A 22,143-nucleotide genomic window follows, 5' to 3' on the forward strand; every position below is an offset into this window, starting at 1 on the left:
GTTATTCGATGGTTACGTTAGTCACACACAGTTTTTCGTAAAAGTACCATTAAGGGCCAAAAAAGATTCATCTGTAATAAATCTGTAGCATATTTTTAAAATTGGACTGTTTACCTCTTACAAATATATCGACCAATTTTAAATGCCTGCGTAACTTTCAGAAAAATTTGCCTCGTAACATAAGCATTGTCTCTCAGGGTTGCAAAAATGCTACGTTAGTCATAATGCCTTTTTTGGTGAAAAAATACCTACCAGCACTTATTTTGCTTCAAATTCTTGGTAGAAATGAAAAATAGTCACATCGTACATTTTAAATCTGCATATTAAACCAAAAAAAAATATTATTATTACTCCCGGTGTAATTAAAAAGAGTAAGAAAATCAGCTGTGAATGTAACGTTAGTCACTATGGAATGACCCTTAAGGTTAAAATTGTATTTTTATAGGTTAAAAACAAAAATGTATACGTTCAAACATAAACTAAGCAAGACATGTACCTTAATTATTTTATGATTTTAAAAACATTCTATAAGAAGCATATTAAACCCACCTTTAATGAAACTTTCACCGGTTTGCTCAATTCACCATCATCATCATCAAACTCATAAATGTGTTCCAAGCGAAGAAGAATGGTTCCTCTTTTCCATGGTTCCAAGGTCAACAAATGCACATTAGGAGGTAATGGAGCCTTCAGTCCTGGGGACTGCACAAGAACAAAACAAATCAGTTAATAAATTGCAAGTGATGTATGCAGCATTATTAATATCATATTTAATAAATATTTAATGCAACATTAATATTGTCACACACACAGTTTGCAAAAATAAATTATTAAATGCATACTTTTATTTTGTCATTTTTGTTAACAATTTAGTTTAAAAAAAAACAGGAACATTTTATTATTGTTCAAACAAAAATTATTCAATAAGTATCATTAAAAACCTAAATACAAAAATATGAAAGTAATTTTGTAAGAATTGCATTACAATACAAGTATTTTTTTTTTAAACTTTAAAGACTATATTATAGTATAGATAAGATTTATTGATTGAATTATCTTGATCAAATCCTTCAAAAATAAAATCAATACTTACAGTCTGCCTATGGATGATATAAAATTGATAAACGTACAGTTAAGACAAGTCTACCTGGATGAGGGGAAAAAATAAAAATTTGATACACATTTTTCATCTATTTAGTGTGACTCTGCTTAATTTAAAGGCTAATACACATCTGCAAAAGCTGACATCCCTGAAAACTAACAGATGCTTTCATTTCTGTGTGTAAACTGGATGTTTGTCTTTCCATCTCATTGGCTGTCAAACTGTACTTAGTTATTTCTTATATTAATACAGTAAACTCATGCTTATCCAGGCTTACTGGAATCAAAGGCAATCAAGATGATCACAAAACCTGATAATGCAGGTAATTAGCAAAACAAATCTTTAAATAAGCAGACTTAACAATTATTGTAACAAAAAACCAATGTTTTGAAACAAAATTTCATTGAATCGTTTACAAAACTTGAAAAAATTAAAATAATTTGTCATTTAATACCAAAGCATTGGTTCACTGTCTTCTGTTTCAAACACGCATGGCGTTTGAATGAAGCGCAGCCAAACAAACACTTCAGTTCTGGGGTGGTGTTGGGCTGACGGCCGAAATTTATTGAACTGCCTATGCAGGAGCTTTACATTTAATTGAAATAAAAAAGTTAACATTTGGCATATTTTTAGTGACACTTTTTGTTACCAAAATTTTAAATTGTTATTTACATGAATATATATATATATTTTTTTAAGTCTACAAATTTGATCTGGAGATCTGCATGAAAGAGAGCTAAATAAAAGAAGTTCTACTGTACAACTTAACATGAAAAGCATTGTAAAGCACATAACATTAATGAAGAGTGTTTAATGAAGAAAACAAGCTTTGCCTGCAAAAAAAAAATTGTAATTTCTTTCAATGCATACGTTAGAAAATAAAAATGAAAACAACGAACAGAGGGGTTATAAAAGTGGGTGCATTAGTTCCCTGCGGAGTCCCCAGGGAAAAGCAAGGAGTACTGCAATGTACGTGAATGGCAAGGAATATATATATATATATATATTAGAGATAGACTAGGGTGCTGTGAGAAAATTCTATTCCTTCAAAGGGTGTAGCGAATCAGAAAAAGTTTGGGATCTCCTGACCTAACGTAAAAGGGAAAGTTTCAATATTAGGGGAAAGAAATGGATATGACATGGAAAGGGTTTGCAATCATTTAAATATGTACAAATCAAGAGTGATTAAAAAAACCAAGTCAAAAAAAAAAAGAAAAGAAAAGTCTTTTGAAGACTAAGGTTGAAAACAAAAAGACCAAATTTGAAAGAAAAAAAAAACATCATTTATGGCTACAGATCCCTTTTAAACTAACTTTACATACTAAAATCTCCCAAGTGTCATATTTTGATTTTCTTGTGGATCTTTCCACATACACAGTACTCATTTATAAAACTATCTTAGAAAAAATTAATTGTGTGCCATAAAGACATATGATAGAAGTAAAACTTCAATCTTTTTTTTTTCATTCTTGAACTGTCATTTCACTTGCACGTTTTCTCTCACACCATGCTTTTGTTCTTTCTGCGCCTGACTTGGGTATATTCCCAACAAGTTTGTATGTTTTAATGAAGTAAATAGATTATAAACAATAAGAAAACTAAACAATAATCGAAATCTGCTTTTTAATCGTAGCCAAAATCAATGAATAATAATACCATATTATTCTGCATTAGGAGGCATGCCTCCAAATTCGGAGTTCACCAGAGTGTCGGTAGCCTCAATCTGGTCCCTTCTGGCATGCCGGGAAAAACGAGGTTAAAAAAAAAAATTAATTTAATATAATAAGTATATGTTTTTAACTTAAAAAATAATGTGAATTATATCCATAAGTTTATGAATATTAACAGATGGTCTAGTTTCGCTTGAACATAATTTAACGATACTATTTTTTTTACTCTGATCAGAAAAGTTTATTTGATCTCAAATAACTTTATAAAAACAAACTTAGTAAGAAGCAAAAATTTCTAGTCTTAAAACTAAAATATTTCACAATCATATAAAGATTTCAATATAGCTATTCAATGAAAAATAAATACATTTCTAAAAAATAATCTCTTTGATAAGTTAGAAGTGAATCCCAATTATAGTGATTGCTTTTGAGTTAATCAGTTTATTGGCCATGTAACTAAATCTGTAACAAACAACCTACAATAATAGCAAACATCCATTAATTGTATCTGTCATCTTGTTTAAATATTTATTTTCTTGACTAAACAAATTTTTCAGCCATAAAAATGATTCCCCCTGCTTTGCTTTCTTCTCTTTTTGTATGTGGAACAACTCATTTTCATTGCAACCATTATGCTTCAAGAATGTTATTCCTCGTAAGTCCCTTTAATATTCCTCGATTATGTAAGATATCGCTACTTCTTTCACTTGAAAGATCGTACTGCACATTTTTCACCAATCAAGTTTCACCTATTATGCATTTGTAGAATATGATGCAGATCAAGAAATGAGGGATTAGTTGAACTCATTCTCTGCTTACTCACGATTTGGTTCTCTTATTTACTTTACTTTTGGGGGAAAAAAAACCCAAATTATCTGCCATGCAAAAAAATTTGAATTTCCCAACATGCTGGTCAAATTCACTTTTTTCTGGCATGCCGGCTAATGTAGGGTAATGCGGTAGCAATTATAAAATTCATTTTGTTAATAAAAGTTACCAAACTAATTTCAAGGATGAACTTAAATCATGGGATTATGCTTTAAAACTGATGACTTTATTTGAATCAAAGAAATCTTCAAAAACCTGCCTTATTTGAAAAGTTTAAAATGTTCAAAATCCACAAATACGTTCTTGCCTAAGTTCAGCCTTGAAATTTTTTTGTTAAACTTATTAACAAAATTTTCTAATAACTATTATGTATTTTTCATTGTTGTTGGCAACAATTAAAAAACAACTACATCACTTCCATACACAAAAAGCTTTCGGATCAAAATTGCAAAGCCTTCACATAAAAAGTTTCAGTTCAAAAGAAAAAAAAACAAGTTCTCACAATCATCTTGAAAGACGTTGAGAATGATGCAGCTTGGGACTTGTTGAGAGGAGCCAGACTTATCTGAGGCTGCATGAAGAGCTTCTGAGCCATCGGCCTGTGTTGAGATGCTGCGGATGAGACGTTGGAGAATATCAGATGGTGGCTGCCTGTGACTACCAGACCACGGCCATCCGTGCCTGGTTCGTTGAGAGCTTCTCCGACGCCAAAGGCATCATCGTGCAAGAGCCTCCTGTGAATCTGGTAAAGAAGATAATACAGAAGCAAGTAAAAGTTCTGATTCTGAGGAGGGAAACAAATGCTTTATGAATGAGGTCCTTAAAAATAATTATTTATCAAACTCAGAGGTATTCAACCCCTTACACTTTGGGTAACTCTTTGATCTTACAAATTTCTAGATGTTTTAAGTTTCATGTAAGCAATTAAAAACACTTTTTTGAAGACTAAAAGCAACAAATAAAAAGACATAAAAGAGAAAAATTAGTTTTTTACATATTTGAAGAGGACTTCAAAACTGAATAAGTAATTTCATCTTTGATATTCTTTGTTAAAATTTGTAGTTGAAATGTAAAATGATCAAGTTAAAAAAAAGAAAAGTAACATTTTAAAAATGTGGCAGTTTTTAAGCAAAGGTGATGTTTTAAAAATCTTATACAACCAAGTTCAGAAGTACTTAGCTCACGTTTTCAATTTCCAAACATCCTAACAACTAATGTCAAAAAAGACAAAAGAGATAAAACTATTAGGGTATTGTACTTATTTCCTAGTAAAAAAAAAAAATCTATACTAATAGTTTTGAATAAATTACATGATGATTATGTGAACAAATATTTCACATCCTAATTATATAATTTTAAAGTAAGAGTATTAGTAAGTAATGGAAAGAATATCCACTAAAATGAAAGATATTGTAATGATGAAGGAAATTCAAGCATGAAAAGAAAGCAATTAAAGCAGGACCTTAGATATTCAATGGCATAAGGTAGGGCATTGACTTGCATGGCAAGACTTCCCTAAAATATTTTAATGGCCGAGGAATTCCATTTATCTTATATATGACCATAAAACATCCGGAGGAAAGAGATGGTGTTCAGGGAAATGACCCCAACAATTTTTCGAAATTGAAGTATTCAAATGCAGTTTTGGGCTATCTTTGATGATGTTACCGAGGAGAAGGAAATTGGAAGTGCTCTCTTGGAAATTTCTCCAAATTGAAGTTCAAAAACGCAATTATAGGTGATCTTTTTCAATAACCTTTTTCAAAGTTATTTTTAATGGTATGGTATTCACTATCAAAAGGTAGGGCACTGTCCCCCGAGGCCTAGGGCCCTGAAAAAGTTTTTCAGCAAAAATATGCAAATAGTAACTGCATAGCTAGGGTATTACATTTTATTCCTCATAATGCATCATTAACCCTTAGCAGACAAAACCCCTGATGAATAACCCTGATGCATGAGTGTTCACCTAAATGGGGCACCTTGGAAGAATCTCATCATCAACATTAATCAAGGGCTAGAATATGTGGCTGCATTCCTAGTGAGCTAAAAGCAGACATCCACTCAAAAGGAAATGTAGGTCCTATGTGTTAGTGATTTGCACACATACATAGGCCCTGAACAGTGAAAATGTTTGGGCGGATGCTGTCTGTAGACATCTGTCCACAAAGTGTTAAAATCTAGGATTAATTTAACTATTTTCAAAAGCATATTAAACATAAAGAATCCTTTCTAACAAGCACATCAGCAACATAGGTTTTTCAACTATGAATGTAATATTTTATTCCAATTGTTCATATAAATATGAATGATGTATAGTTAAAAACTTAGAGAAACAAATCAAATTGATGAACTACTGCATTCATTTTTTCCTAATGAAACTAGAGAGTCAATGTAATTCAGCTCTTATATTTCATTGTTAATTTCCACAACAAAGACTGCAAACTTTTTTTTTTAAAGCAATGGACAGAAGTTTGAGGAAATGAATACAAACCATCAATTCTAAAGAGCCATCCTTAATGCTGGTTCCTCCCTGTGATCGATCGGTCAGAACTGTAACTTGTTTGCGAGTGTTTTTATCCTGATAAAGAATTCAAAAATAAACTTCACTAAAACAACTATAATATAAAATAAATAAAAAGAATTACAGCAATATTTGGTTATTTTTTAAATTAAGACCTTGTTTTAAGTGTTTTGTTAATCACTATTAAACCTTTGTTTAATAGTGCTTTTAGATGCAATTTTTTACTATAAAAAACATATGTCAGTTTTTGAAAAATAAAACTAATTTTACAAACACTTGACAAATTTTCCTTTCTTTTACACAGGAAAGGAAATATTGTAATAAAAAAATGTTTCTTCAAATTTTGGCCTAAATTTCCATTTTAAACACCCTCAAATGAATTTGAGTAGTTTTTGTGGTCCGCTCACATAGCATATCTACTAAGGAACACATGAACAGCGAAAATATCAATTTTGCCTATCCCCGCATTTGTTATCACAAGTTTTCTCATGACCTCTGCATGCAAGTATTTATGTAATTTACCTAACTCAAAAGTGGTATGCATTAAAAAAATATATGTTTCGTATGAGTGGTATTATGGGATCTACGTAGTTTTGCACCTTCCCTTTCGGTTTCATTCCCAGTGGTGTGCCCAGGATTTCTCACAGGTTCTGTTTTTTGTAAAAATCAATTCATTTTGTGAAAAATAAATTAATTTCGTGAAAAATCAATTAACTTTGTGAAAAATCAATTGAATTAGTAAAAAATCTAATAATTTTACAAAGAAAAATTTTTTTTTTGTAAAAACAAAGTTTTAGAATTTTGAGATGGCGCAAACTGCATTATTGACTTAAAGTTGAGTGTTTTCCCTCTTTTCTGTTGAGAATCATTCTTGAGTGTTTTTCTAGTATTCGGGGGGAGGGGGACATTGCTCTCTGGGAGATGGGAACCCCTCAAGTATCAATATTTATCCAGCATTCTACATTATGTTAAATAATACTAGAAATGTTTTATGTGTAGTATTTAAAATAGTTGTAACAACAAAATTCATGGAAGGGTTTAAGCATTTAACTTTTTGACCCAAGACACTGAAACAGCACAGAATTTCCTTTAAAACTTATGCCATGATTTTTACAAAAATAAAAAAAGATTTCATTTGTTTACCTCTTAACAAAGCGTACTAAACATTGAAAAATCCGATGCCAATAGCGGATGCAAAGAGATTGCGATTCTTAAAGTGAAGGCATCAAAAGTATAAAATGGCTTGTAAAAGAAATATTTTGAATAAAATTATTTTAGAATTGCATTTTCGAGTCCTATGATAACCATATCATTAATATCTGGACACGGTTGAAGCAAAACAAAACAAAAAACAAATAATAATAATAATTAAACAATCGATTCAGCATTTTAATTTTTAACTCATAAAAGAAAATGGAATTTTGCTTTAAACTTGAAATAAGCATTGTTACAAAAATCAAGAGACTTTTCTTTTATTTGCATCCTAATAAAGCGAAGTTGACTTGAAAAAAGAACAAAATATGATTCTCATATCAGATGTAAAAAGATTGCATTTTTCAAAATGTAGGCGTCTAAAGAACAAAACGGTAAATAAAAGAGTTAATTTAAAGTTAATTCTCCTTTTTAGAATCGAAAAAAATAAAACCCATATAACTTTCTCGCAAAATAACAGTTTAACATTGCAGTCAGATGCTAAGAGGCAATAAATTTAAAGTTGGTAACCCTATCTGAAGCGGTCATAATTTTTCCTCATCCCTACTATCCTTTGCAGTTCTAAGTTCATTTCACTGTATATTATTGTTTATTAAATCATGAGCAGGGAGAAAAGTGCTTATGATGCCTTTTCAGAGAAGGTTGACGCTTTTTCAGAGAAGTTTACAACACACCGCTACACAAAAAAACAAGCAAAATTATAAACCAAGCTGACTTTCAGCTGTAAATTTCTTTCAAAGAAACAAACAAGCATTATATTTATTTGGCCGTAGTAGTTATTTATCAGTTATTTATTGTAGTAGTTATTTATCGCTTACAGGACCATCACAAGAGTGCCCTTTTTTTTTGCCAAATTAGCAGATTTTGTATATGCTGATCCTTCTAATGTAACTTTACAAAGAGTTCAAAAATTATCATTTTATACACAGAAATATGCATTATTTTGATTCGAGATTTGCTCTTTCAATAAACAATTTGTAAAAGATCCGTTTTTGTTTATCAGAATTTTGTGAAGGCTCCGTTTTGGTTGATCGGGATTTTGTGAAAGGTCCGTTTTGATTGATCGGATTTTTGTGAAGGGTCCGTTAATGGACCCAAATGTCCTCTGGCCAGACCCCTGATTTCTATGTTCCGAGAGGGGTCTTGGCTTAGTTTTTGTGGCAAAATAACAAACTTCAATGTAGACTGAAGCAATGTTATAAAGTGGCACATTGCTTCAGTTTACAATGCAAAGTTAGCGACAGAAATGAGATGCCAAATCCAGTGTCAGTTTGGCAATGTTTAGCAAGATTTTTAAAGAATCAACCTTTAAAATGTTGATATCTGTAATATGAATCTCTGCAAAATGGTCTTTTCAGTATTGACTGGCAAGAAACTTGGGGAATAAGTGTTTTAGTTTTTTTTTTTTGGCTTACTGTAAGGCCCTAATAAAGAATTTTTGCTCCTCTTACACATTTCATTTAGTTTCAACAGTTCAAATTTTTAATGTCAACAAATCAAATTTCTTTAAATTTGAAAATGCCATTTGCTCTGCTTACCATATGATAATGTAAAGAAAAGTCTAAAAAATTATGCATTTAAGAAGCACAGTATAACTTTGATTGAACGATACCCGATTTGACGATTTCCTGAATTTAACGATACATTTCACTGGCCTTTAATTGACTGCAGTAAATGACTACGCTCCTTGATTTAACGATATCCTTTACATAACTATATTTTTTTCCAGTCACTTGAGAATCATTAAATCGAGGTTATACAGTATTACTGTCGGTTCTCGAACTCCACAACTAGCACCTGCGAACGGCTCCAATTGAAAAAAGGGGTGATGGTTTCAGGAAGCGCACTTCCTGATGCATTCAGTTTTTGCTTGCTCGTTACTTCCTTCTTGCTATCACTCCTGTTTTGATAAAATCAGATCTGACGCATGCGCAAATTCAAGTAAGGTTTTGCGTTAAAAGATTGGACAGTACTTTTAATGGGTGAACATGTGTTGCTGACTAGTTAATGAATGTAAAATGAACTAGTATGGCATTCACATCACATTTTTTGAGTATTTAATCAATGTTCTCAGAAGAAAGATTGAGATGAAATAACTTTTATCGATTAAACTTATCTTATTTGAAAATTATAGATATACTGCCAGCTCCACTTAATCGGGTAAGGGATAAACGAATACCCTGCTTATACGAATAAAATCTCCCAGAACGGAATATTTCCCCACAGACGCAATGTTAAAGACTGTGATGTTCCCATCCTTTTCCCTGAGGGTATATTCCCAGTAATCCATTACACACAACAAGTGTATGCAATCAATCATGTACACAATATGACATTTTTTGAAACTTGAGGTTTTATGCTTTGTTTAAAAACTGTTAGAGAGTATACTGCGTATATGGAGTATACCCCATAGGAACATCCCCAGTGAAAGATCCCCACTTAAGTGAATAATATTGATCTGCTTCGCAAAAAAAAAAAAAAAATTCTGATTTAAAAAAAAAATCAGAAATAAATTAAATAAGAAAATTCATTGACGTAAAAATGTAAAGTAATAGTTTTTTCCACAACTGGCGAGAAAAAACATGCATATTCCAACAAAAGGTTTCCACTATTCTATCATATTCCTTCTGTCTTTGCCATTACAAAAAAGAGAGCGGAAAAAAAAGAAAAAGATAGCGGAGTTTAGAATTAAATTAAATAAGGCAAAGAAATATACACATTTAAGACAATATGAAAATTAAATGTAAAGCACAGTAAACGAGGGGGGGGGGGGGGGAGGTGTCAGAAAATGTGTTCCCAAAAGACCTTGAACAAGCTATCCTCTATTATGGACTTTTTCAAAAAATAATGTAGTGAAAAAAGATGTAGCAAAATAAAGATTTCATAATTCAAGTTGCAAGTTACTTTTTATAGTTTTCATATGTGCTTGAAATTAATTAAGAAACTTTTTTGTCCTTTATCTTATTTCAAAAACTTTTTGCTGATAACATTAATTATTCTCTTCATATAACAATTGATTTACAGTACAACCTGTGAAGTTGACCACCCTTTTAAAGTTGACCACTTGTCTAAGTTGACTGCTTTTTGCAGGCACGGAATTAGCCCTTATCATATAATTTAACCTCTGTAAGTTGACCAGTAAAATAGTGCACCGCGATTGGTCAACTTACACTGCTTTCACTGTATTATTATGTTTTGAAACAAATGTAATCAATTTAGAAAGGTAAATAAAATTTCCCCGCTTAATCAAATACCCCGCTTAATCGAATAAAATTTCTTAGAACCGACAATATTCGATTAAGCGGAGCTGACAGTATGTGTAAATTTCATTTAGAAAACTTCACTTCTGTTCTTACCCGTATATAAATTCTACTGTTGACAGGATAATAATTTCCAGACACAGGTTCTGTAACATTCAGATTCCAAGTTTGACGATGGTTACGCCTGAAATTAATTTTTTCAGAAACATAACAGTCAGCAAGAAAAACAAAAACTAAAGTGAGATGATAAAAATATGCTTACCAATAACCAATAAATGCTATTTTAATTTCTGATCACCAAAACATGCATTTCCTAATTCGAGTATGGTTGATTACGCAAAAATGCATTCACATTTCTTGGTCTAAATACTATTTCTTCCAAACTGTTTTCCCAAAAACCTTGTCCATATTTTCTCCAATCAATTTAACTTAAAATGAATCAATGGTGTAGAATGTGAGTGAACACTTGAGTACATGAAAATTGAATAAACTCCTTTTTTTTTGCATTTTGCATTGCAACTTTGTTTTCTCACATTGCATCAAGGCTTGATCAAGTCTAAATGTTGCCCAGGACCTGGTAAAATTTAGTGCCCCTCTCAGAAGAAAATCTTTACGTTTCCAAAGTATTAGTTTCAAAAAGAGGAAAGATAGAAATTTACTCTATTTTGGTGCCCTTAAAATTGTAGTGCACAGGTCCTCAGACTGGCAGGACCGTGCATTAATCAGGCTCTACATTAAGGTTCTACACTAAGGAAGTAAATGTTTTATTTTTTCATATGTTGTGTTCCTCCAGAACATCTCCAGGTTGGTTATTATCTATTCCAAACCGATGAGCATGTAACAAAGACAAAACTGCAGTCTTAGTATGGCATAACCATGCTGTCAGTAGATTGCATAGAAAACTATTTTATGTTAATCTAAAATTAAACAGCATAACCGCTCTACTGAAGTTGTAAAAAAAAGCATATTTTCTCACTTCTAGTGTTAAAAAAAACAAACAACCTTTGAATAAAGATTCTGTATTGGTAATACGTATGTGGGTAACAGCACCAGTAACAGACATGCTTAAGACATCGCTCTCGGGTTAACTCAAGTTTCTGAGCCTTTTAATGTATTTAGACTTTTTAAACAATTTTTTATCTCCTGCAACTACATCTCATTTAACATTTGGTTGCTTCTGAACCCTTTGAATGAGTCAATTTCGAAAAAAGGTTCGACACCAAGTAACAGACACCGAAAAATCTGATGATACCCACTAACAGATAGGATGAGGAAAGGATGTGTTATGGACAAAATTCCTTTTTTCTCTTCAAAATGTGCAAAAGTTCTTTATTTTTAGAACTAAAGCCTTATTAAATTCAAATGAGCATGATACACTAGCTGACCTCATTGTGGCTGTCCATAACCTTCCACCACTGCCTTGTAAATACCAACTGGCAAATAAAATTCACTCTGATAACACTAGATGGTTGCACTGTATTCATGGACCACAGTAACATCAGTTTTACCCGCTGAAAAATTATTATTATTTAAATCCAAACGCTACTGGTGCCATTACCCTAATGTTATTCGGACTTTCAACAAAAATAATGCAGCATTATCATAAATAAAGAAATAAATTGAGTGCATTTACTTGAATGTCACAAAAAATATTTAAAAAAAAAGGTGGATCATTGAATACTTCACTAAAATGATGCAGAAAAAATGATTCCTTAACACCTATCATGTAAATAGAGAAACATTGGTAAAATATGAAATCATTTTCATATCTGGCCAAGTTCACAGCCACATGTTAAAACATTAAGCTTCACTACACAAATCTTTGAAGCGATAATTCTAGATTTATGGAGATTGCAATAATCTATTCACAGTCGGACTTTTGTTTATCACACAGAATGCAAAAATACACTCTAACAGCATTTTTTTTTTGGGGGGGGGGAGGAATTTAACAAAATTTATGTTGTTTAAAACCATGCAAAGTGTTTATTAATGAAGAATATAGGTGTTACTGTGAAAGTTGGAAATCTAAGAAATCTGGTAAATATGGACATAAGCTAATGAATATTAGCTTATGTCCACACATACCAAAGACATTGGTTTAAGACTGAATATTTTGGGTGAATCAGCGGTGAAAGATGACGTTCTCCAATTTTGATCTTCTATGGTAACATAAAAACAAAATATTTTTCAAACTCTTTTACAATACATATTTTCAAAGGACAAATACAAAAAAATAAATAAACTCACTGTCTTTGTAATATTTCCCTTCCATTTGAATCAGTATAGAAGAAACCTTGACTTTGTAAATTGGTATCAAATCTTGTAATTATTTCTTTACCTATCTGGTCTCTAAATGAAATGGGAAAAAAACATTAAATTCATTAAATGAAAGTCTACATTAAACTATTGCAAAGAATTATAATTCAAAGAAGGGCACTTTTCCTTATCAATGACTTTATTTGATCTTTTCAGTACAGACAACCTCAAAAAATGTAAAATTAGTTTCATAGCAAATCAGCCTGAGAGAGTTTGCTTCTGCAGAGGTAATACAAATATCCATTCAATGAGTGCCAACCAAGACCAAATATAAATCTAGACCGTCCCTTCCATTGCACACAAGACAAGGTAGAAGTCATATGTTAGGATGAAATAGGAAATTGCAATCAAGAAAGTCACCAAGTTCTGCATCTTGCACTTTTATTATCATCTTCGGAAAATAAAACTACCTCTGTTTAACTAAATTTATAAAAAAAACATGATTGTGGAAAAAACACTCGACTGGAAGCTAAACCAATCAGTTCGTCAAATCACACGATTGTGCTCCGAAAACACTCCCATGATGACAGCCAAACATAGTCCTGATGCTCAGTCTGAATCATCTTTGATCTGCAATATTTTCCTGACATTTCTATAGCAAAAGCCTGTAACCCTTTCCCAACCTCAGGCTAAAGGATTCAATGCACTGCTAGCTTCCGCTATTGTATAATAAATAATAAACAGGTTTCCTCCATCTTCTATTGAAAAAAAAAAAAAAACTGTGCCAATATAACTAACAGATCAGGAAAGATACATTAATTAAACTGTAAGTAAACACAGATGTAAAAAGAAATTTCATCTGAAACAGGGTGCCTACCAAACAAATAATTTCATGACCTGAAGTTACTTTTCATGAACTTATGGATCATTTAACATTCATGTACAAAAGTAATTGAGAAAATAATTCATATATGAAACCAATTAACCACCTAGAAGGAGAAATATTGCTTTACAGTCATTGCAATAAATGCAAAAGGAGAAAGAATTACAAAATTTTCAAAAATTGACACAATTCTTGCAGAAAAATATTCTTGGGAAGGATATTCCTCATATATAATAGCCAAAATCACTGATCGAGTAACGCTCTGACGTCACCAACAATGAAACTTGTGCAATAGCTTGTGAGACAGCAGTATTTCACAGCTGCATTTCTTAAAATTCAGTAATTTATGATAATTTTTTGGCAGCATTTTTGAGAAGCAGAGAAGTGATTGTTTTAACAAAGTAAAACTAGATCCAACAAGCAACTGCTTTGCTGGTCAGACATTGAATAAAACTAGCTTGGCGGTCCATTAAGTTCAAGCCATTATGGCAATGATGAATTAAGTTTCTCCCTATCAATGTTAAACATTTCCCTCTCATATGTACCTATTTGAACACGTCAAATTTTACAGGAAATCTTTCTAATAAAGAAGCAATTTGTATCCCTCATACAACTACGGATGATTTTCTAGTAAAATAAATAATAATAACAATAATAGCAATAAACACCAAAAGTATATTATGAGTCAAGAAACAAAAATCTAGGAAAGTAGTTCTATTTACAGACAAGGAATGAACACATTGACAAAGAGAGCCTAAAATATAAAATTATCTTACTGCACAGGAATGGGCCCCACAATCCACTTGAACTCTACATGCTTTGATTGGTTGTACAAACGTATGGACTGACTCAACCAAGGAGTAAAGACCTGGTTAATTTCTTGTACAACTGAACCCTGTAATATATACATATTAGGTGTCATTACACAGATTGCCAGCTATTGAAATAAACTGTTCAGAGCAATAATAAATCATTATGCAGATTGCCAGCTTTTGAAATAAACTGTTCAAAGCAATAAAGAAATTTGACAATGTGTGATGCGTAAACATCCAACTGTACTTTCAATAATAGGAAAAAAAAAATAATAATAAATAAAATACCAGCATCCAGTTTCATGAATGATGCAACAGAAAATTTATTAGTAAACATTAAAATTTTTAGTTGTTGATTCTCACTTTTCGTTTCTTAACAGTCAATTTTAAAAAAAAAAAGAGCAGAGAGTATTTTAAGAAAATTCTCAGATCAATCAGAAAATCGCATTCTATAGGTCATAATGCATTCCCATTCCAGCATTCAAATTAGCTCATTTAATGCATTCTTCTTATCTCAACTCAAAAGACCAGTTATAAGATGAGTGCTTTTTTATTCCAAAGCAACTGAATTAATTTTGAAATATGTTTGCTTGATTCTTAGAAAGTACCAAAGTATTCTGTAAAAATATCTTTAACAATATCAAGATCTTCTGCACTTATATATCCCCATCCATGCAGTTAGATTTACAGATTTTTGCTCTTTTATTTTTTTAAATAGAACCTTGTATGAGAATGAATTTTGAAACAGAAACATGAACTTGTTTGTTTTAAAATCATAACTTTAACCAAAATGATGGTTTACATGGACAATTTTAATCTGAAATTGAACATGCACAACTAATTCTGATAGCATCAAGCAATTGATAGACAACGTTCACAATAACTAACTATGATCAAAATATTCAAACAATGCAACGTAAATAAAACTGAAAAAAAGAAAAATGGTTCGCACATAAATACAGATATTCGCTTCTATTGAATCTACACTTCCCTATAAGCCAAAAGGTCGAGAAGCAATACTTTTATGAAGAAATAAGAAATGCAATCAAAAGATCAGGTCTAAAATTTAATGTATCACATTATTGTGAAAATTATGTCAATCAATTTTAAATTAAATACATCAAATTTAGTGGAACAGCCTTTCTTATGCATAAATTACCACACAGATAAAGCAATGTTATAAATGATTTTTGCACTTTCGTCTTTCTTGTGGAGTCATTAATCTTGAATAGTCAATAACTGAACTGAAGAAGGATGTTCTCTCATAGGAGCTGAGATTACCAACAAACTGGTAGCTAAAATTAATCTAGCACACCCAGAGAGAGACTGCAAGCAATGGTGCAATTCAACTTGCAAATTGAAGGTAAAAGTTTACGTATTAAGCAGTCAGTTACCGCCCATAAGCCAGAGCTAAGGCAGAACTACATGTAATATAGTACCAATAGCTTGATTATGACTACTCCAGACTAATGAGTCCATAACAAATACAAAACTGCATTCTCTGGATATATTGTAACCAAAAAAAAAAATACATATACAGTAAAACCCCTCCTAACGGACACCACTCAAAGTTGGACACCCCTCTTATGTGGCCAATTTTTAATTCCCCAGTTCCAATGCAAATAACATTATTAAACCCCTGTTCTGCTGAGACCTCTCTATTGCGGACAAAAAATGTGTCCCGTTAGTGACCGCATTAGAGGGATTTTACTGTATATACTTTGTGAATTTAAATCTACATATTTTTGTTTTTTAGATATATTCCATGCAGTTTTAGATCACAGACACTAAAAAAGCATCATGTTTCTTTACATTTAAAAGCACTATTCTCTAAGTTTTCCATAATTTTATATGCGTTGGAAAATGCTTCAAATGCTGCATTTAAGAAGTGTTGCTTCTAAAGCTCATATATGAGTAGAACTATTAAAAACCATTGATTATTTAATAGACCTAAAAGGAGTAGTAGACCTAAAAGTATAGGGTCCACTCCAGATTTTTTTAAACTTCAAATCCCTGAAATTCAATCCAAATTTTTACATCTTAACACAGAAAAAGTAACATAGTACAGTACTCTACAAAATATAGAAGTAGTTCTCTTCCTCTTCATGTCAAACTCTGCCCACCAACTAATTAATTTAGACATTAAAGTGGATGTCTGCTTTGAGTTATATGAGAAACTTACATTGGTAAATGTCAGGGTAACATTATCACCAAGAGGTAGAGGCTCTGTCCCGTTAGGTCTGAAGATATAAGCACCAGAAGCTCTGAACTCAGACTTGGTGTTATTTCCGTTCATTCCTCTATACCAATAAAATGATTGGTTCACAGTCAAATTGGATCCATCTGCGAGCTGAATCATCTTTAGCAGTCCGGATTTACCATCCACAAAAACAGATAGGAACTACAAGTTAAAATGTAAAGAAACTATAGAATTGAATCGATAACAGACAACAATACATAAAGACTTTTATACTGCTGTGGGCAGGTAAACGATGGTATCTGCACAAATAAGTTTGTGATATTTGAATAAACACATTTTGGATTTAATATACCGACAATGAAGAAATTTTGGAATTAAGACTTTTTTTGCACTTTTTTTAAGCAAGGTTGTACAACAAAGCTAACATACAATAGATAACAAAAAATGCAAAAAAAAAAAAAAAATCAAAAATTTGCAGTAATTGCTCTTGACCTGCCCACAGCAGTATACTTTATGCCAGGGATCTACTTTTGTAAAGTGCCCTTGTTTAACAAATAAAAAAAGGTGGATTAACTATTAAAATCGACTTTTTTTTTGTGAGTGTGTGAAAATATGATATATGAACCAATATACAGAATACTGGTACTACTCAGATTAAGCATGAAGTAGTAGTGGGGGAAACAAACTTAGACATTACAAATATTAGAATGCTTATGAATGCCATAATAAAATCTAAAAGTATAACAAAATGACAAATTTTGAAGAAAAAAAAAACTTGTATGAAGAGTTCTTTATATAAACATAAAACAAAAAGATCCTAAACAGACTCTTAGCTATAACACACATGAGATAGGTACAGAGAACAGGAAATACAAAATTATGTACATAATCTAAATACTGAAAACAATTTCTAAATAAGATTTCCTAAGTTATGAAATTTGGAAAAAATATACAAAAAGTGTCTTTCATAACCCAAATTCAAAGTTTTTCACACTATAAAAAATTCAACCATATTCAACAGTTAAATTTTAAATGCACTGAATTCTCACTGGAAAGTAGCACCTCCCTTAAAAAATGTCTTAATGAGTTGGAGCAATATAACAGTATAAACTACTGTCTAAAATGATATACAATTTCAGAAAGAGTTTATTCCTTTCAAACAGCAAAAATACTATGCCAAATTATGTAATAAAAATTTAAAAATATATGAACTTTCTACTAAATCAATTTTTTGACCATATGCGTACCTTAAATATGTAACTTTAAAAAGATTGAGCAACTTCAAAGAATCACTTTTCTCTAAGTATAACTTAAAACTAATAATCACAATAAATGCTCTGATAATTTTCCAAAACGTAGCTCATATAGCAACAGCAGCTATATCTAATTGTTTGATAGTCCTACACTTAAAACTTATCACGATCAGAGGACATTAAAATCTATGACTAGGGATAGAGATGAACTGAATACTATATTTTACAAAATACCGAATATTCAGTCAAAATTCAAACTGAATATTCTGCTGAATATCGAATATTTAAAATAAATTCCAAAAGCAAAATTAATAATAACAATAAATAAATAAATAAATGACAATATTGTAAATGGCTAATTTTTATTTCTGTTTAACTGCAATTCTGCATAAATAGATAATTTCTTTCCTGATATATGATTTGATGAATTTGATCTATGTCATTAATGAAGAATCTTGTATGCACTTACTTACAAATATGAACCAAAATTGCTTAAAACATCAATACAAATTACAATTTATTCAAGTGACTTTTTGCTATCTTAGCCTTTTCAGTAACTGAAACATAATTTTATCATTAAAATGGAGGAATGAAATTCAAACATTGCTAGATATTTTAATTTTTTGTCTTTTAGCGCAAAGGATTATTGAATTTCGATTACAATGATTAATTTTAATAAGGTGGCATTTAAACAATATCTCATACAGTGTAAAACAGGGGGTTTCCAACTTGTGTAAGTGTTGAGGGCCACAGCTAATTATCGAACACCAATTATTGAACATTTAAATTTCTGTACTATTTGGTTGCCGAATATGCAGTGTACCAAATACCAAACAAATATTCAGTGCATCTCTAGCCAAATAGCACCAAGACATTGGTCGGGGAAAAATAAAGTCTAATTTAATGTAATACTCACAATAAGGGATATTCAATGTAAAAATTATTTTGATTTAAATTACTGGCATTCAAAAATATTTTTGACTGAGAGTTAATTAAATGAACAAGCACATATATACTTGATTTTTTAGAATCCAGTCTCCATCACTTTTTATGTGCTTTTTGCTTGCTTGTACAGCTTTCACCCTTGCAGCTAGAAAAAAAATAGATATTAAAGCAAAAACAGAAAACAGAAAATATATAAATAACAACTTGACACTAACATGTGAACCCGAATACATATAACTGAAGTTTTTAACACAAATTACATTAAAATCAAAATTTAAAAAGAAAAAAATGGCACTGATGCATGCAAACGAAAAAGCTTTCCTTTTCCTTTTTTTTTTTTTTTTTGTTCCTTACCTGGAAAAGACCGCAAATGTTCACTTCATATTGTTTATTAAAAAAAATATTTTTCATCAACTCGCTTAGCTTGCCCCCAGATTGACAACTTTATATACTAAAGAGCTGCTATTGTAGGCACCTTCATATTATAACGACACATTCATAATGACAGGAATTGTTTTAAAAAGAAAATAAAGCACAGAAGAGATTTCGGGCTCCAGTCACTTGCAACATCTATTCGACATAGATAATGACAATATTGTGACTTGGTAAAAAAAAATTGTTACGTCTACTATCACTAAAGAGGTTTATAAATAACAGGTTTTAAAGACTTTTATGAACTATGGACACCTTATCAAAAACCTATCAGCAAACAATATACTTACATGAAGTGTTTTGTACCAAATACGTGGCATAACCCAAAGCTGGTAATTGAACAGCGAAAACAAGTTCAGATGATGCCTTCGAGGATCTGCTTGAGATATTGAAGTATGCTTGAGAAATAGGAACAATCTTCAAAACAAAGACAAAATATAAATTAATGGAATGTCATGTAAAGAAGACACAAAAAGCATTTTAAAATGTTTGGCACAAAGTTTTCGAACTTGTATGATGTACTTATACTTTCATTCAATTTATTTTAATATATTTTCATACATTCATTCAATTTATTTTAATTGAATGAATGTATGAAAATATATTAAAATAAAATATTCATAATATATGAATATTGTATTGTAAATATAAATAATGTACTGCAGATGGATGTAGGAAGTGTCTCACAGAAGTAAAAGTTTTAAATAGCAAAATAAAAGGTAATTAGAATTACTAAATAAAGGTAGACTGAAAAAAGTAACTTTTGGTATCAATATAGCATTCAGATACATAAAGTTAAGTAAATAATTTTTTAAACAAATTTTGAACGAGCTACGATTTGAACACATCTTGAGATAATATCTGTGATGTGTTCAATGGCTTATTTTGAGTTCTAACAGAGTCATTATCATGTCGAGAAACAAATTGTAATGTTGTATAAACATACAAACATACACATATTACTGAAATACATATACTATATACATATTACTGAAATTTAGTTTCCAGTTTGAAATTATGGTGATTTTTGCACGAAAACTGAAAACACTGCATTAAAATTAACTTTCTTTGAAAACTTAAAGGAACGAATAAGTAAAATGTACAAAACTTTGAGACATAAGTTTTGTGAACAATAATTATTATTAAAATCATGCTACAAATAAGAAAAAATTCTACAGTACCTGACCCTCAACTGCCTTGCCGTTGTAATCTAAAATCTTGTATGCACTTCCAGAAACTGGCAGTCGAACATAAGTTGAAACATTCCATGCCAATGGGTTGTAAATAGTAACAGAAAACTTAAAAAATAGATCACAATTAAACTTTAAAAATAGAATTACTTTAAAGCATACAAAAAAATTTAAAGAACAAATTTATACATATAATTTCAAAAAGAGATATTTCATCTACATAAATTTGAACAACCTTTGTTTATTAACAACACTTTACTAAAACGTTCTTTTGATGAAGATAATGTTAAATTTATTTTGGTTTTGTTTACATACTGAGAACAATAGAACTCTGTTGGGCTGATGCAAAAATAGAAAAGAACTATTTTCTACTATTTCTGGAAGGGTCAGCAAATTTGTTCCTAAGATCAAATCTTTCAGTAAAAGTTGTGACACATGGGCCTGCCGGGGTAACTTTTTATCGATTTTAAATTTCGAATTTCCAAAAAAAAAGTTTTTCCGATACACTCTATTAACCACCCATAGTCGTAGCTCAGAAATAATTACAAGCAAGTACCAAACAACTCAAAACAACACCCAGTATGTAACGAGTTATTCCATATTGTTTGGTTTTTAAAACATTTCTTGATTGCAAGATCAAATTTGCATCTACCAGATAACACCAACAGCAAAACCAGAATTTTTTATCAGATGGGAGGGGGGATTGGTCGGCAACAAATTCAAATGGGAATCTTTATAGATGCTAGGCTTAAGTTTTCAGAAACTGTTGTCATAATTACCACAGGAAATTTTACTCCTTTCATTTTAGGCATGATGTAAAACATATAGATCACTTAACACCACTTTTATTTTCAAAGTAGACTGTGCAATGTCAGGCGACACAGCTAATTGTAATTATCTTTAAATCTGCATATTTTTTAATTGTTTTTTCTTTTTGCAAAAAAAAAATACATTAATTAAATAGCACATTGCAAGTTAATACGAAATGAACACTTAGCTCTTTCAAAAGAACTAAACTAATTGCACTGTAAAAATCAAATTAAAATACCTACCAAAGAGTTCTGTTCAGATACGCTGCATTCACTGATATTTAAGTAATTGCAGAAATATTGCTTAGGAACAGTCTCATTGGTAACTGAACTTTTAGGCATTAATTTTTCATAAGCTTCAGTCACAATGTCCTGAAACAAAAATATTTTTTCAAAGAAATTATTAAACATTTCATCATCATTTCATATACAGGGTGTCCTGAAAAAGACTGACTGTTTTCAAAAATTTATGACAATGAAATGGTTAATGATAAAAAAATATTTTTTGCAGAAAATTCATGTGGTGGGCCGTAAGTTTCGTTTCCCAAAGTTCCGAAATTTAGTTCAAGATTTTCCAATAGTTGGCGCTGCAAATTGTAAGACTGTAAATCAAAGAAAGACAGAAAATTACATCATAGTTTTTGGAAAAATGTTTTTAAAAACAAAATTATGCAACAATATTTTCAAAAGCAATCGGAGGAAAAATTGGTGGATTCCAATAATTATTTTTTTACATAGAGGCTTACTATCTGCAGCTCTATCTATTGAAA

At 30.9% G+C, this 22,143-nt stretch overlaps 1 protein-coding gene across 2 annotated transcripts in view; it reads right to left on the reverse strand.

Annotated features, from left to right (window-relative positions):
• Nucleotides 1-22,143, reverse strand: part of LOC129219911 (lysosomal alpha-mannosidase-like) — a 50,350-nt gene that overhangs the window by 8,760 nt on the left and 19,447 nt on the right. For both annotated transcript variants that reach the window (XM_054854227.1, XM_054854226.1), the window contains exons 13-23: nucleotides 21,617-21,745; nucleotides 20,556-20,672; nucleotides 19,665-19,791; nucleotides 19,014-19,087; nucleotides 16,727-16,945; nucleotides 14,509-14,627; nucleotides 12,841-12,942; nucleotides 10,690-10,777; nucleotides 6,092-6,178; nucleotides 4,103-4,342; nucleotides 550-702 (exon numbers count right to left, since the gene is read on the reverse strand). In XM_054854227.1, coding sequence (XP_054710202.1) covers nucleotides 550-702; nucleotides 4,103-4,342; nucleotides 6,092-6,178; nucleotides 10,690-10,777; nucleotides 12,841-12,942; nucleotides 14,509-14,627; nucleotides 16,727-16,945; nucleotides 19,014-19,087; nucleotides 19,665-19,791; nucleotides 20,556-20,672; nucleotides 21,617-21,745 — 1,455 coding nt within the window. The remainder of the gene's footprint in view (nucleotides 1-549; nucleotides 703-4,102; nucleotides 4,343-6,091; nucleotides 6,179-10,689; nucleotides 10,778-12,840; nucleotides 12,943-14,508; nucleotides 14,628-16,726; nucleotides 16,946-19,013; nucleotides 19,088-19,664; nucleotides 19,792-20,555; nucleotides 20,673-21,616; nucleotides 21,746-22,143) is intronic.

The sequence above is a fragment of the Uloborus diversus genome, chromosome 4 (assembly GCF_026930045.1).
Source record: "Uloborus diversus isolate 005 chromosome 4, Udiv.v.3.1, whole genome shotgun sequence".
Lineage (NCBI taxonomy): Eukaryota > Metazoa > Arthropoda > Arachnida > Araneae > Uloboridae > Uloborus > Uloborus diversus.